Below are 17470 nucleotides of genomic sequence, written 5' to 3'. Positions count from 1 at the left end.
AAATCTACAGCGCAGAAGGTGGCCATTTCGGCCCATCATGTCCGTGCTTGCCGACAAGGTGCCACACTGCCCTCGATCAGCATCCCTGAAGGTTACATATAAACCTATGAACAATGAACAATGGCTAAAAGGTGCAGAGCATCCGGCCCAACCAGTCCGCCCCACACAACTGCAATATCCCATGCATCGCAACATTTTACACTCCACCCCAACCAGAGCCATGCAATCTCCTGGGAGAGATTTTTTTTTTAAACAGATAAAAAGCCAGGCCAATTGAGGGAAAAATCTGGGAAAATTCCTCTCCGACCCATCCAGGCGATCAAAACTAGTCCAGGAGATCACCTTGGCCGTATTTGATTCCCTGCAGTACTTACAATTATATCTGCACCAGCCAACAAGAGGTTATCCAGTCTAATTCCACTTACCAGCTCTAGGTCTGTATCCCTGCAGGTTACAACATGTCAAGTGCCCATCCAAGCACCTTTTAAATGTGGTGAGGGTTTCTGCCTCTACCACCCTTCCAGGCAGTGAGTTCCAGACCCCCACAACCCTCTGCGTGAAGAAGTTTCCCCTCAGATGTGTCACCCTGGCTCAACTGGTAGCTCTACCACCTCAGGATTGGAATGAGTTTCACATCATAATTTAAGTTGACACTTGAGTGCTGTACTAAGGGAGTGCTGTCTTCAGATAGAACAATAAACTGAGGCACAACTCTTTTGATTGGAGAACAAATGAAACAGTTAAATCAAGTGCCCCCCAAACTGAGGCACATCTGCCTGCTCTGTTGATTCAGGTGGTCATTAAAAAGCACTATTGAAGGACAGCGGGGTGTTCTTGTGCTCCAGTCAACATCTCTACCTTAACTAATAACCATCAAAGATAATAGTTGAACTGGTAATTCACCTGATTGCTATCAATGTGCACAAAATTGTGGCCATGTTTGCTTTCATGACAATGGTCACTTTAAAGCTGTATATTTTTTCTTTATATCTGCTTAAGTGTGCACTATGAATCCTTCAGAAACATGTAAATTTTAAGTTCATATTCCCAATAATTTGCATATATCTGACATTGCTAATAATAATAGATGGTTGTGGTTGTTGGAGGCCAATCTTTGCAGGTGTAGGATATTTTTATAGGAGTTCCTAAGGGAAATGTCCTCGGTCTAACCATCTTCAGCTGCTCCATCAGTGACCTTTCCTTCATCATAATGTCAGAAATGGGATTGATCTCTGTTATCAGGCAATGATTGTCTCCAATAAGAAAAGATCCAACCATCTCTTCCGACCTTCAACGACACAAACATCACCGAGACCCCCACCATCAATATCCTGAAGATTACCATTGGCCAGTTATATCAACAATGTGGCTACAAAATCAGGGCAAAAGTGATAAGTGGCTCAACCGCAGACATCTCAAGCTTCTATACCATCTACAAGACTCAAATCAGGAGTGTGATAGATTCAGAATAGAGCAATTTGCTTGATCAGCAACCCTGCGAAGGGATTGAATGTAATATCTCCAAGTATACAGATGACACTAAGCTGGGCGGCGGTGTGAGCTGTGAAGAGGACACTAAGAGGCTGCAGGGTGACTTGGACAGGTTAGGTGAGTGGGCAAATGCATAGCAGATGCAGTATAATGTAGATAAATGTGAGGTTATCCACTTTGGTGGCAAAACCAGGAAGGCAGAATATTATCTGAATGGTGACAGATTAGGAAAAGGGAAGGTTCAATGTCATGGTACATCAGTCATTGAGAGTTGACATGCAGGTACAGCAGGCGGTGAAGAAGGCAAATGGCATGTTGGCCTTCATAGCGAGAGGATTTGAGTATAGGAGCAGGGAGGTCTTACTGCAGTTGTACAGGGCCTTGGTGAGGCCACACCTTGAATATTGTTTACAGTTTAGGTCTCCTAATCTGAGGAAGGACATTTTTGGTATTGAGGGAGTGCAGTGAAGGTTCACCAGACTGATTCCCGGGATGGTAGGACTGACAAATGAAGAAAGACTGGATCGACTAAGCTTATATTCACTGGAATTTAGAAGAATGAGAGGGGATCTCATCGAAACACATAAAATTCTGATGGGATTGGACAGATTAGATGCAGGAAGAATGTTTCCGACGTTGGGCAAGTCCAGAACCAGGGGTCACAGTCTAAGGATAAGGGGTAAGCCATTTAGGACCGAGATGAGGAGAAACTTCTTCACTCAGAGAATTGTGAACCTGTGGAATTCTCTACCACAGAAAGTTGTTGAGACTTGAGAAAGTTTGTTTAGATATATTCAAAAGGGAGTTAGATGTGGCCTTTACGGCTAAAGAGGTATAGAGGGAAAGCAGGAATGGGGTACTGAAGTTGCATGATCAGCTATGGTCATATTGAATGGTGGTGCAGGCTCGAAGGGCCGAATGGCCTGCTCCTGCACCTATTTTCTATGTTTCTGCCCCAGGATTCAATATGCACCCTTCCCAGTGTGGCTCCAAAATGTAATAACTACGGGATGCACTGCAGCAATCCACCATGCTTTACTAGTACCTCCTATCCCTATGACCTCTACCACCAGGAAGGACAAGACCAGCAATGTTATCAGAACATCACACACCATTGTGATTTGGACATTCTATCATTATTACTGGGCCAACATCAGGTCCTGTAGGGATGGCCAATAAAAATATAGCTTTGCCAGTATTACCAATGTACCATGAACAAATGTAAAAACAAATCTTGATGTCCTGGTTATTTATTTACCAATGAACAAACATCCAGCCCCCAAAATTTTAATAAGAAATTGCAAATGTGGCCCATATACTGTAATTTGGATATCCCTGCTTTTAAGTAATTGATTATGTGAAGCGCTTTGAAATAAAGTATATCAATGCAAATTTCTTTTTATATCAACTGTGTATTATCCATTTCTAATATCGTGCTATTGGGGTTTTCACATTCAGTGGAATTAGACCTTTTTGATTGTATTTCATTTTAAACATACAAAGCAAATCTATCTAATTCCATTAGATGATCTGAACGTGCACAATTAAACACTATTAACTATAACTTGTTCCTTAATTACATTTGTGATAAATGCCCAAAAATGCACAACCATTTGCAATACCACTGCTGCCGAAACAGATTGGTTTAACTTTGCTGATTCATGTTTTTACTTATTTGCATGAATATTAGTCAAACTGCATCATTCATCTTTAATCTCACATATCAGTGAAACTTGCTTAAATGCACTACTTCCATCTCATTTTCTAATATTTCCTAATGTTGCATTCGTAAAATATGAGAAAATTGGTGAGGCCACATATCTGAATATCTTTGCCATGTGGCAGTTCAATTGTGATACCACTCGGCTGCTCAACTTGTAATTTCTTAATAATAGTTAATGCTACTTCTGGACTGATCCTTTTGTAGTCATTGTTTTGAATATAAGAGTGTAAATGTTAGAAACTAGAAAATATTATTAGGCCCTACAAATCTGTCTCTTTGATCTCAACTCCACATATCCACCTTCTCACTATATTCCTCAATCTCCTCTTTTAGAAATATTCTATGTCTTCTTCAATCCTTTTGTACGTTGGATGACATTTGCACTTATACAGCAGCAAAGTCTCCTTACAGTGAGAGCTACCTTTCCCATTACCTCCACTATAAGAACATTACAGAGCTAAAAGCAAACAGGTGTTTAGAAATCTGCTTTAACATTACAATTCTGAAAGATATCTAATGGTATAAGAAAGCTATGAAGGGAAGACTGTGTATAAAATATGAATCATATATGAGGATGTTCATTGCAGAAATCTGATCCATCTAACCATTATTCAAATATATTTTCAAAGCTTTGCTGTGCCAAGAATATTTGAAATTGTTAGCAAATCACACAGAACCGTCAAGCATTATCTTTTTGGGGGGGATTTTTTTCTCCAATATTTTCCCCTCATCTCTTGATTGTGATGACTCATGCTAGGCACCAGGTGCCCTCTGATCTCTTACTCAAACAATACTTCACACAGGTAACCGTTTTCTTCATGTTTGAATGTTGACAGACTTTGTGGCCATGTAGTCATCACAGCCCAGTCCAATCTTCATTTGATTTGTATGCACACATACTTTTCAGGATAGTGTTCAGAAGGAGGAACCCAGGCTGATTCTTCCCTGCCACTCTCCCCTTGATAGTTTTAGGGAATCTGCAGCAATTGTCAGATCCCAGACTGGGATCAGCTAACTCAGCACAGACTGGATATTGAACCTGGAAAGGCCTTGAGACTTTTGATACAGTTCTGTATCAACTGGGTCACTGGGGGAAGACTGTGTGTCTGTTACACCGCCCAGGTCATTTGTCAGGTATGGCAAACAAAGGCTAAACATTCTTGCAGTGTTTTCTAGCTGTTTTACTGACTTTATGGTCTGTCTTGAAGCCATATTTATTGTCTGGAAACTGTTATTGTCATGCATTCATAAGACAAAGAAAATATGGGTTTATTACAAATTAGGTTGTTAAATACACTGGTTAGTCTGGTTATGATATATAGTTTTAGAATGTTGTATGATCTGATGCAGTTGGCAGCTTTAGGGACAAAGAATGCTGGAATCTTCCTCTTCCCTTCCTTTATTCATTTAGAATTTTTCAATTCTAATCCCAAATCATTGGACTTTATTCCCCAGTATGAAGATTTTGCTAATTCTCAGCTGGGACACCAGAGGGAGTATCATCAGTAAGGGAGTGTTCAGCCTCAGAGAGAAGCAAAGGCTCAATGGATCAGTGTACTCTACAGAAACACACCTACCACCTCATCATAGAGTGTCATTGAAAGTCAGCAGGGAGTCAGTTGAACCTAGACCATCCTATTCTTTTCGTTGACATACTAAGGTCAACAAGTGGCAACAGAAAAAAAAAAGGTAGTGAGAGTACTGCATTAAATTAGCAATTAACTCAACTGCATTTATATCTTTGTAATTTTGCTCTTACAAAGTTCTGTATTTGCTGATTCAACAAATAAACTATGATCTGTTTGATGAGATAGATAGGCTCAAGTCTTGGAATATCCAGAAACGGTTGCACTAAAAACCCTACTATGGCTGTTAATTAGATAAATTTAAACCTTTATCTAGTGTATGCTTAATGTAACTATTTAATTTTGGGGCAGTTTTTGAAGTAACTTAGTGATATGTAACCTGTGATGTCATTATGTCATGACATAATCAGATTGTGCATGTTATATCTGCTTACCAGCACGTTTACTGGCCCATGTTTTTGGACTTTTAATAGCACAATGTTATTTGAAGGTTTTAACATATGGGGCCTAAGTTTCGGCCTCAGTTGCTCCTGATTTTTTGGAGCAACTGGTGTAGAACGGAATATCTTAGAAATTCAATTTCTCGGCATTTAGTTTGCTCCAGTTCTAGTCAGTTAGAACAGTTTCACTTTGGAACAGAATTTTTTTTCAAAAAGGGGCGTGTCCGGCCACTTACGCCTGTTTTCAAAGTTTCGGCAGTGAAAACTTACTCCAAACTAACTTAGAATGGAGTAAGTGAAGATTTTTGTACGCTCAAAAAAACCTTGTCTAAACTTTAGAAAATCAGGCATAGGTTACAAATCAGGCGTAGGGAATGGCGGGGGGGGGGTTAAAGGGAAGTTTACAAACATTAAACACTTCAGTTTTACAAATAGAGCCACTATCAATAATAAATGATAAAAACATCAATAAATCAACCAATAAATCAATCAAAAAAAATTAATAAGAAATATATATTTTTTAAATCAATAAATAAAACTTTTTCTACTTACCGACTGCAGCACTGGCAGCTCTCCAACAGCGTGCTGGGATGTCTCCCCAGTGTGTCTCTATCAGTGTCTCTATCTCTCTGTCTGTCTGTGTGTGTCTCTCACTCTATCTGTCAGTGTCTGTGTTTCTGACAGCGAGGGGAGGGGGAGGAGGGGGGGTAGGGGGAGGAGGGGGGGTAGAGGGAGAGGTGGGGGGGGCAGGGGGAGGGAGGCAGAGGGGGAGGGATGGAGGGGGGAGGGGGAGAGAGAAGAAGGGGAAAGGAGGGGAAAGGGAAGGGGAAAGGGAAGGGGGAGAGGAGAAGGGGAAAGGGAAGGGGGAGAGAGGAGAAGGGGAAAGGGAAGGGGGAGAGAGGAGAAGCGGAAAGGGAAGGGGGAGAGAGTAGAAAGTGAAAGGGAAGGGGGAGAGAGGAGAAGGGGAAAGGGGAAGGGGGAGAGGAGAAGGGGAAAGGGAAGGGGGAGAGGAGAAGGGGAAAGGGAAGGGGAAGGGGAAGGGGGAGAGGAGATGGGGGAGAGGAGAAGGGGAAAGGGAAAGGGGAGAGGAGAAGGGGAAAGGGAAGGGGGAGAGGAGAAGGGGAAAGGGAAGGGGGAGAGGAGAAGGGGAAAGGGAAGGGGGAGAGGAGAAGGGGAAGGGGAAGGGGAAGGGGGAGAGGAGAACGGGAAAGGGAAGGGGGAGAGGAGAAGGGGAAAGGGAAGGGGGAGAAGAGAAGGGGAAAGGGAAGGGGGAGAGGAGAAGGGGAAAGGGAAGGGGGAGAGGAGAAGGGGAAAGGGAAGGGGGAGAGGAGAAAGGGGAAGGGGGAGGGGAAGGGGAGAGGAGAAGGGGAAAGGGAAGGGGGAGAGGGGAAGGGGAAAGGGGAGAGAGGAGAAGGGGAAAGGGTGGGGAGAGAGGAGAAGGGGAAAGGGAAGGGGGAGAGGAGAAGGGGAAAGGGAAGGGGGAGAGGAGAAGGGGAAAGGGAAGGGGGAGAGGAGAAGGGGAAGGGGGAGAGGAGAAGGGGAAAGGGAAGGGGGAGAGGAGAAGGGGAAAGGGAAGGGGAAGGGGGAGAGGAGAAAGGGGAAGGGGGAGAGGAGAAGGGGAAAGGGAAGGCGGAGAGGAGAAGGGGAAAGGGAAGGGGGAGAGGAGAAGGGGAAGGGGAAGGGGGAGAGAGGAAGGGGAAGGGGAAGGGGGAGAGAGGAGAAGGTGAAAGGGAAGGGGGAGAGAGGAGAAGGGGAAGGGGGAGAGGAGAAGGGGAAAGGGAAAGGGGAGAGGAGAAGGGGAAAGGGAAGGGGAGAGGAGAAGGGGAAAGGGAAGGGGAAGGGGGAGAGGAGAAGGGGAAAGGGAAGGGGAAGGGGAGAGGAGAAGGGGAAAGGGAAGGGGGAGAGGTGAAGGGGAAAGGGGAGAGAGGAGAAGGGGAAAGGGCGGGGAGAGAGGAGAAGGGGAAAGGAAAGGGGGGAGAGAGGAGAAGGGGAAAGGGGGGAGAGAGGGGAAGGGGGAGAGGAGAAGGGGAAAGGGAAGGGGAAGGGGGAGAGGGGGAAGGGGGAGAGGAGAAGGGGAAAGGGAAGGCGGAGAGGAGAAGGGGAAAGGGAAGGGGAGAGGAGAAGGGGAAAGGGAAGGGTGAGAGGAGAAGGGGAAGGGGAAAGGGGAGAGAGGAGAAGGGGAAAGGGCGGGGAGAGAGGAGAAGGGGAAAGGGGGAAAGAGAGGAGAAGGGGAAAGGAAAGGGGGAGAGAGGAGAAGGGGAAAGGGGGGAGAGAGGAGAAGGGGAAAGGGATGGGGGAGAAGGGGAAAGGGAAGGGGGAGAGGAGAAGGGGAAAGGGAAGGGGGAGAGGAGAAGGGGAAAGGGAAGGGGGAGAGGAGAAGGGGAAAGGGAAGGGGGAAGAGGAGAAGGGGAAAGGGAAGTGGGAAAGAAGGGAAGGGAAGGGGGGGAGGGGAAGGGGGGGAAGGGAAGGGAAAGAAAAGGGGAAGGGAGGAAGGAGAAGGGGGGAAAGGAGAAGAGGGGGGGAGGGGGAGGGGAAGGGGGGAAGGGAAGGGAAAGGAAAGGGGAAGGGAGGAAGGAGAAGGGGGGAAAGGAGAAGAGGGGGGAAGGAGAGGGAGGGGGGAAGGAGAGGGGGGGAGGAGGAGAAGGGGGGAAAGGAGAAGAGGGGGGAAGGAGAGGGGGGGAGGAGAAGAGGGGGGAGAAGACTTCGGGCAGGGCCCGTCCCCAGCACCAGATTTACAGGTAGGTGGCGTTGGGTCGGGTCAGGTCCGGGATCCGGGGTTGGGAGTGCGGTCGGGTCGGGGGGGGCGGAGGAAGGTCGGTTTGGTTCAGGTCGGAGGGAGGTCAGGTCGGGTGGGGGGGGGGAGCGCAGGTTGGGTTGAGTCGGGTCGGAGGGAGGGAGGGAGAGAGAGGTCAGGTCGGGTGGGTGGGGGGGGGGGAGCGCGGGTCGGGTTGGGTCGGGTCCAGTCCGGGGGCGGGGGGGGTCGGGAGCGCGGGTCAGGTCCGGTCCAGGGGGTCAGGTCCGGTCTGGGGGCGGGGGGGCGGGGTGGGGAGCGGGAGTCGGGTCAGGTCGGGAGGGAGCAGGAGCTGGACGTGGGAGGCAGCCTTATGCACGCAGCCCCAGTGAGGCCATTCGGCCAGGGCTAGGGACTGCGTGCTTCGGGACCCACCCACACAGTTTTGGGCGCCTGGAGCTACTGCACAGGCGCGCTCACTGTAGCGTGCATGTGCAGAGGTCCCGGCACTGTTTTCAGCGCAGGGACCTGGCTCCGCCCCCAACTGCTCATGTGTGCCGCGCCTGACTCAAGAGAACCAGCAGGGAGCCGGAGAATTGGTAAGGTTTTTTTAGGCTCACTTTGTGGCGTGAAAAACTGGTGTCCAGGTCGGGGCTGCGCCATTCTAGGCGCGGCCCGAAACTTGGGCCCATGATGTGTACTGAATTCTGGGACATTGGGGATTCATTTTTATTTTAGCTATAGGCAATATCAGATCGGCTGCCTGCTATACACCTGACCCAATATTTGTTTTTATTGAGGTTAATAGAAACTAAAATCGGGAGATATGTATAACTGGTGACTGATTCAATATCACACTGTTTACACTATCTCTAAAAGTTAAAATTACCCTCGTTGTGTCAGCTTTGGTTGTTACCCAGGAGCCAACACAATGTTACTTCACACCAGACCACCATCTTGGACAATCTGGGTCATAGGTCATGCAGCAATAACGGTTTGGATTCTGGAAATTGTTAACTAGGCTTTTTCACCGTAACTTTGATGGAAGTAGCTCGGAAAACTCAAAAAATGGCGTAAATACCATTAACACATTTATCCAGGATTTCTACAGCTATTCCAGTAAAGTTACGATGGATGAATGGGAGAATCCTCGCTGAAATTCATCCCTTATAACTTTTGAACTGTGTGCTCTATTTGGGACATAACTTTGCCATAGAAATAACTGAAAAACAAAGGCTTACATCACACGTTACAATGTGCCAAGCAGTGTTGTCCAACGCACCACTACAACACTAGCCACAAATGGCTAATTGGAAATCTAGATGAGGATAATTGCATTTCTGATTAGTAAATACAAAATGAGTGAACTCAACAACCATATTCACATATCATCTGCATGTTTAACTTTTTGTGCGTTTGTTGGTAAAATAAGAACATAAGAAATAGGAGCAGAAGTAGGCCATACGGCCCTTCGAGCCTGCTCCGCCATTTAATACGATCTTGGCTGATCCGATCATGGATTCAGGTCCATTTCCTCGCCCGCTCTCCATAACCCCTTATTCCCTTATTGTTTAAGAAACTGTCTATTTCTGTCTTAAATTTATTCAATGTCCCAGCTTCCACAGCTCTCTAAGGCAGCGAATTCCACAGATCCACAAACCTCTGAGAGAAGAAATTTCTCCTTATCTCTTTTAAATGGGCAGCCCCTTATTCTAAGATTATGCCCTCTAGTTCTAGTCTCTCCTATCAGTGGAAACATCCTCTCTGCATTCACCTTGTCAAGCCCAGTCATAATTTTATCCGTTTCGATAAGATCACCTCTCATTCTTCTGAATTCCAATGAGGCCAAACCTACTCAACCTTTCCTCATAAATCAACCCCGTCATTTCCGGAATCAACCTAGTGAACCTTCTTTGAACTGCCTCCAAAGCAAATATATATTTTCGTAAATATGGAAAATGGTCAAATGACATAGAATGTACACATATTTAGTGAGCTTTGCTTTACTTCGTACATTATTGAATGGTGGTAAGTGTTTATAAAGTAAATATACACACATTAAGTACATTTATATGCATTTTTACTAAAACTGTGCATGTGACTAAAACGGTGTCTCCGTAGCCAGCTCTATAACCTGTGGCTCATCAGTAATTTCTATTGGAAAACAATTACTTATGGGATATGAGGCTCAGAGCAGATCAGATTAAAAATTGAAATGAAACACAGGCCAACTCTTCAGACAAGGCCAGTCGATAACATCTTCAGGCCAGGGTCAAACTGAATTATACATGTGTAGGGATGTGGCAATGATATTACCAATACTGACAATTAAAATCAGTATTAAAGTAAACTCATTAAAGGTTTACTTATATCAGGAATTTTAAATTGGACTCATTGAATTTTTAAATGGGATTCAGTCCAATTGGTAATGAAATATTAAAACAGCTATTTTTTTCCCGATTTTCATTTTATTAAAAGTCTGTATTAATCTTTTACTACTTGCTTTATTGCTAATTATCTGTGTCACAATAATCATTGTAATCTGAAATTGCAGTATTTATGAAGTCGAAGTATGGGATGTATTCAAAGCTTTCAAATTTGTTTTGTGTTGACAAAACACCTGACAAAATTCCTTGGATTCTGGGGAGGTCCCAGCAGATTCGAAAACTGCAAAACGCCCCTATTTAAAAAAGGAGGCAGACAAAAGCAGGAAACTATAGACCAGTTAGCCTAACATCTGTGGTTGGGAAAATGTTGGAGTCCATTATTAAAGCTGCAGTAGCAGGACATTTGGAAAAGCAAAATTCAGTCAGACAGAGTCAGCATGGATTTATGAAGGGGAAGTCACGTTTGACAAATTTTCTGGAATTCTTTGAGGATATAACAAACAGGGTGGATAAAGGGGAACCAGTGGATGTGGTGTATTTGGACTTCCAGAAGGCATATGACAAAGTGCCACATAAAAGGTTACTGCACAAGATAAAAGTTCACGGGGTTGGGGGTAATATATTAGCATGGATAGAGGATTGGCTAACTAACAGAAAGCAGGGAGTCAGGATAAATGGTTCATTCTCTGGTTAGCAACCAGTAACTAGTGCAGTGCCGCAGGGATCAGTGCTGGGACCCCAACTATTTACAATCTATATTAACGACTTGGAAGAAGGGACTGAGTGTAACGTAGCCAAGTTGCTGATGATACAAAGATGGGAGGAAAAGCAATGTGTGAGGATGACACAAAAAATCTGCAAAAGTACATAGACAGGCTAAGTAAGTGAGCAAAAATTTGGCAGATGGAGTATAATGTTGGAAAATGTGAGGTCATGCAATTTGGCAGAAAAAATCAAAGAGCAAGTTATTATTTAAATAGAAAAAGCTTGAAAAGTGCGTCAGTACAGCAGGACCTGGGGGTACTTTGCATGAAACACAAAAGGATAGTATGCAGGTACAGCAAGTGATCAGGAAGGCCAATGGAATCTTGGTCTTTATTGCAAAGGGGATGGAGTATAAAAGCAGGAAAATCTATACAGGGTATTGGTGAGGCCACACCTGGAATACTACGTGCAGTTTTAGTTTCCATATTTATGAAAGAATGTACTTGCTTTGGAGGCAATTCAGAGAAGGTTCACTTGGTTGATGAGGAAAGGTTGGGCCTCTACTCATTGGAATTCAGAAGAATGAGAGGTGATCTTATCGAAACGTATAAGATTATGAGGGGGCCTGACAAGATTGTTGCAGAGAGGATGTTTCCACTGATGGGGGAGACTAGAACTAGAGGGCATGACCTTAGAATAAATGGCCGCATTTTGCACAGAGATGAGGAGAAATTTCTTCTCTCAGAGGACTGTAAATCTGTGGAATTCACTCCCTCAGAGCTGTGGACAGTTTCTTACATGAAAGGGGATAGGGGGATAAGGGGAGCGGGCAGGGAAGTGGAGCTGAGTCCATGATCAGATCAGCCATGATCTTATTGAATGATGGAGCAGGTTCGAGGGGCCGTATGGCCTACTCCTGTTCCTATTTCTTATGTTCTTCTGTTTGGATAACCAGTGATTGATTTCCTCCATGGATTGCAAATAATTTAAGCTTTATTACCCAACTGTAGTGCCCAAAAAGAATTTTCCTCTTTAATCGGGAGGAAATATATTATTGTAATGAGTGGAATGAAGCCTTGTGTTGGCCAGTACAGGCCAGGCTTATGAACGTGTATCCAGTGCAGGGCTATGTGAATGCTAGTTAGGAAACAACTATGCATTCAAAGTGATGGTATCAGTCACAGAAGGCATCTTCAATATTCATTTTAACGTAACCGTTCCATTTTAAATTCAGAAAGGCACTAAAGATGGAGAAACCAAATTATCTCTAGGGCTTTTGACCTGTGCCCTGCTTTTTACAAGGAATTAAGATAAAGGATTTTAAGTCAGTCAGACTTAATTATTTAAGTTAATTTAGATCCTCTTTTGATTCTAGGTTAAAGTGCCAAAATAATGATGTCACTTTGTTAAATTGATTCACTGCAGTGTAAAACCAGAAGGTTGATGAAACACTTATTCACTGCATTCTTTGGATGAGAAATAATTCAACCCAGTTCACAACAGAGATGTCTGCTGAGGCAATTTTTTTTTTTTATATTCGGTGCCAATTTTTCCAATTCTTTGTCAGATCACAAACGCCAGAGGTCACCTTGGGCCCATTCAAGGATCACTCTGCGCCAATGTTTTTGCTCTTAATCAGAAGGATTTCAGTCAGTTTTAGCAATGGAGAGTACATATGCACAAGCAGAATTTGGAACAGTACCTGAACAGTACCTTTCATAGTTGGAGGTGTGTATACACTCTTCTTTCTCTGTTGAGGTGACATCTCAGTATTCTAGCAATAAAAAATAACACATCAATAGCATTAAATCGATAGAATCACACGGACTTCCTGAACATTTCCTGAGGAATACACAAAGATAAGTTTTATAAATTGATATAATGTATTAGCATATTGATTTATTTTTAATTATGAACTGTTCAATATTGTAGAAATGTGCTTCATTTGACAACCATCAGTAACAGAAGCAGCAAATATTTCACCTTTGTAGTTCTGTTAAATACATTCTGTCGCTTTATTAGTGATCCTACATTATGCCATAAATCTAAACCTCCTCCTCACCTTCTAAAGTAAAAGAAATAATTTCTGTTTGAAACTTTTTGATAAGTTTTCTTCATGAATACTTCCTAGAAATCCAGTTAGTGTTTCAAGTTAATAATCAAATTAGAAACTTACCCGTGAGGAATCGATATTTTAGCTGCTGTTACAATCCTTTATTTCTGAGTCTAGATTTAGAACCATGGGTGAGAACTGCATTTCACCTGATGAGTGCAGCGGGGACCAATTTGGGACAGCAGTACCCCACGTCCAATACTTTCTTGAGGTTTGACATTGACCATAGTGGTCTGGTGGTTTTAAGTCATCCTGGGCAGCTCCTGGGTGGAGCACTGAACCAGTTAATATATGTAAATAAGATTCCTTCACCTTTCGCAAAATTGGATTGTGGGAATGCAGGGTTCCAAGGCCCGCCCAGTGATTCTTGGTGCCAACAGTCAGAAAGATGGCTGCCTCTGCCATATTTAAAGGGATCCTCAGCTGCACTCAGGTAAGTCTCAGGTTTGTCGGTTTAAACTGCTAGTGGGCTTGGAGCAGTTGTTTCGGCTTCTGTGGCTAACATATTTTGAGGGCAAAGTGGCTTTAGAACGTTGCCTGTGCAAGGGCTTCCGCCATTTGTTGCTTTTAAAATGGGTGTTCTGCTGCGTCTGCCTTTAGAGCTGCAGGAGGAGGAGCAGCAGCATGCAATACAGCGGAGAACTGCAGCTGTTGGCACAAATGGGCGAAAAGGGGCATGGCGCAGGAGGCCTTACAGTACATGGGTCCTCCTCAACAAGAGCTACTGCCTCATCTCGAGTGCAGAGCAGTGTGTCTGGAGCCTCTGCTTTACCAAGCATGCTGTGTCATCTGCTGCAGCAACTACTGGAACCCATCAGCAGGGCATGCACAGCACTACCTGTGGCTCTTGAGGTAACTGTGGCCCTCAATTCATGATCAACAGGGTCACTCCAGGCTGTACCAGACAACAAATGCAATGTCACTCAATTTGCATTGCACTGCATGTAACTGATGTGCTCTTCAACAAGAGGAACAATTTCATCACCTTCCCTATGGAGGCTAGCAAGCTACAGGAGAGAGCTCTGGATCTCGCCAAAATTGCTGGCCTCCCAGAAGTCCGGGGAATAATTGGCTGTCCATACATTGCCCTGCATTCTCCATGTGAAAACCTCGGAATATTCATGAACAGGAAGAACTTCCACTCTATGTATGTGCAGCTGGTGACCACAGGCAGTGAATAATGCAGGGCTGTGCTCGGTTTCCTAGCAGTCATCATGATGCCTTTGTCCTGTGCCAATCCTCAATTTCCACTCTTTTCAATGTGGACCATCGGGTCAGAGACTGGCTGCTAGGGGACAAGGTTCTATTCCCTGAACACCGTGTCTCCTGTGAGGAAACTGAGCACAGAGGCTCTGCAATGCTGTAATCAAAGGTCTTTCAGTACAACCCCGAGGGGGTCTCCAGAATCATTCTCATCTTCCTTCATTCTCCGCAACTTGGCTCTGCAAAGGGGACAGCCCTTGGAGCCACCTCGTGAAGCAGATATGGAGGAGCAAATTGAAGAGGAAGACCAGGCATCCAAGGACAATAAGGAAGAACAAGAGTCGGCAATGCTGCCAGCTCTGCGTCAGCAACCAATCAATAACAGGTTCCATTCAATCATCCATCCCTCCAACGCACCAAACATCCATCCAAGCTTCACTACCCAGCAGATGAATGCCATAATCTTGAACACGAACGTCAATGCAATAAAAATGAAGCACAGCATCAAACTGATCAATCGTGGTTCATTTCAAATTTATTTACAGTCCTGCTTGAGAACTAAAAATCAACCTTATACAAACCCCAGTGCCTGTCTTCTGTGCTTGTGTGCCTGTTCTGATGCTCTAAAGAGGTGCTTCTCCAGTGGCAACAGCATGGGAAGTGAAAGGCTCTAGGATACTTGAGATGGCCATGCTGGGCAACATCGAGGAGCTCTGGCCATAGTGGGCCCAGCTGCAGACAACAGCTTCTCGGAGGCAGCCAACGCAGTCTGGCTCAACTGGCCATCAGCACCAACACGGGCATCAGGAGAGGATAGCATGTTGCCAATGCCACTGTCCTGGGACTATGCCTCAGCACTCGCACTGCTCTGCATGACAATATATTCCAGGGCTGAGATGGCGCTTTGGAAGCCCCTTGCCATAGACTCCATCATGCTTTGGACGTCAGAGTAGAGCCAAGATGGCAGCAGTCTGAGCCTCCATTGAAGCTGTCAGAGCAGTCACCAGAAGCTCTAAAACTGTGGGACCTGTTGCAGTGTTGCTGGAGCTGACCACATGCTTCATGGTTGGCTACATTGTTTCTATGGCCCTCTAGAATACCTCACACAGTTGGAGTTTGTCGCATGTACCCATCAGTCCTCTTCTATAAGTTGGGCCTTGGAAATCATTATCTGGCCCCTCTGCAGCAGGCCAAGGATGCGAGTTTGCTGCCCAACGATCTAGTTCCTGGGCCATCTTATTGCCCAGGTTCTTGTTTCTGTACTCTTGTGTTACGTGAATCTCCCAGTTCAAACCCTTCTACCTGACCTTCTACACAATGTGGGGTACCAGTTTCTGAGCTGGTGCCTGCAAGAGTATGACCGAGTGACATGTGTGCTCTAGAAGGCTATCGTCTTCCTCCGATCCGAGGTACTTCTAATTCTGCTGGAGCTGGAAAGGGAAGAGATGGACAAGGGCTAACAGTGATAAGGGTAAGCAGAGAGAGACAAGAGTGAGCTCAAAGCAGGGCCACTTTGTCATGCAGAGAGTATGAGGGAGAAATTTCACTGAGAAGAGTAAGAGGATAACGTGGTGAAACACCCCCTGGATCATGTCCTTTGGCTTCACCAGTCGCAATGCTCCCGATCTGTCCCCTATCCACGATATCCATGATAGTCTTTTCCATCATGTGGAGGATGTGGATGAAAGGTCTTCTGAATGTTTCTGCTCCCTGTTGTTGTGCATCAGCTTGCCCTGCAAGGAAAAATGGAGTGTGTTCGTCTGTGGTCCAGTGAAAGATTCTGAAGAGATGATGTCAGGATGGAATAATGTTGCTGCTGCATGAAAGATGCCACAGGTGCGAAGAAGTGAGGAGTAAGGGGACCACTGACAACTGTTGCCGCACAAATTGCCTAGACACCCTTCTGCCATCAGGAGGAAATAACAGCTCTCTCATCCTGGTAATGTCACACCAACACCTCCAGCGCAGCGTCGCAGAATCAGGGCGTCTTTGCTCAAGCACCTCTGTCTGGCATTTGTCTCTATTTAAAGATAAATCATCTCACAGTAGCCAAAACGTACCTCTCTAAGGTGTGTAGGCTGACTTTAAATTACATTTAAATTTCTCCCCCACTGCCCCCACCACCCCCTACACCCCTCAGAGCTTGCCATCCATATTAAAATGAGGCATGCACTCCAATTTCGCACGTGTCTCTCGTTGATGTTATTATGTATGTAGACACCTTGTTAATGACTCCACGAGGCAGGGGTATGGTACTCAAACTGTGAAGACTGTAGTCCTTTATTGCAGCTCCTTGAGTGAGGACACTAAGAGGTGAGCTCCTTTTTATACTGGGTTACCTGCAATGTGCAGGTGACCTTTAGGTCTCCAGCAGAAGCACCCTCTGGTGTACAGGTAAGGTGTGTACAGGGTGAAGGTACATTCAGTGTTACAGTGCATATAACATTACATCATAACATTTTAGGCATGCATACATAACAACACACCCCCCTAAGCATTTTCCAAGTCCTTTTTGCCATGACCCGGGGAGTTGATTAGTGGTGGGCTGTGGGAGGTTGTGGAGAGGGTTGTGTGGATGCCCGGTGTGATCGCTGTGCCTGAGGCTGGCATCATACATTTCCCCCCCTTCACACACAGACCATGTGGGTGTCACTGTTGTGGGATCCCTCAGTGGAGGAGCCAGTGCAGCAGTAGGTAGGGTACATACTCTGTGGAGTCGGTAAGTGTGTGGTGGTGGGCAGGGCCACAGGACTGTGTGGGCTCCTTGTCCTCCATTGGTGGTGGAAGTCTGGTCATCCCAGAGTCCGCCAGGAAAGCTGGAGGGTACTGTCCTCTCGCTCCTGGTGTTGGCCCTGGTGGCCAAGGGGTGTAGGGCCGATCTGGGGCAGGTTGCCAGTGGTGGTGGCTGTGCTTCCCATTGACTGCTGTCCCTGCAGTGTGCCTGCTCCCACTGGGTGTCTGTGAGCGCTTCCTGGGGCATCACATTTGTCCCAAAAGTCCAGGCTACATGGTCTGGTAGACCGCTGGACCTGGGGGTCTCCTCTGGCATTTACATTGTCCCTGTAGAACCCAGTGTCCCTTAACAGTCTAC

At 45.6% G+C, this 17470-nt stretch overlaps 1 protein-coding gene across 3 annotated transcripts in view; it reads right to left on the bottom strand.

Moving 5' to 3' along the window:
• The window catches only part of ppp1r1c (protein phosphatase 1, regulatory (inhibitor) subunit 1C), a 206012-nt gene that overhangs the window by 79753 nt on the left and 108789 nt on the right, over positions 1 to 17470 (bottom strand). For all 3 annotated transcript variants that reach the window (XM_070874808.1, XM_070874807.1, XM_070874809.1), the window contains one exon: positions 12777 to 12837. In XM_070874808.1, the coding sequence (XP_070730909.1) occupies positions 12777 to 12837 (61 nt within the window). The remainder of the gene's footprint in view (positions 1 to 12776; positions 12838 to 17470) is intronic.

Source organism: Pristiophorus japonicus, chromosome 3 (genome assembly GCF_044704955.1).
Source record: "Pristiophorus japonicus isolate sPriJap1 chromosome 3, sPriJap1.hap1, whole genome shotgun sequence".
Lineage (NCBI taxonomy): Eukaryota > Metazoa > Chordata > Chondrichthyes > Pristiophoridae > Pristiophorus > Pristiophorus japonicus.
This window is presented reverse-complemented; position numbering and strand designations above follow the sequence as displayed.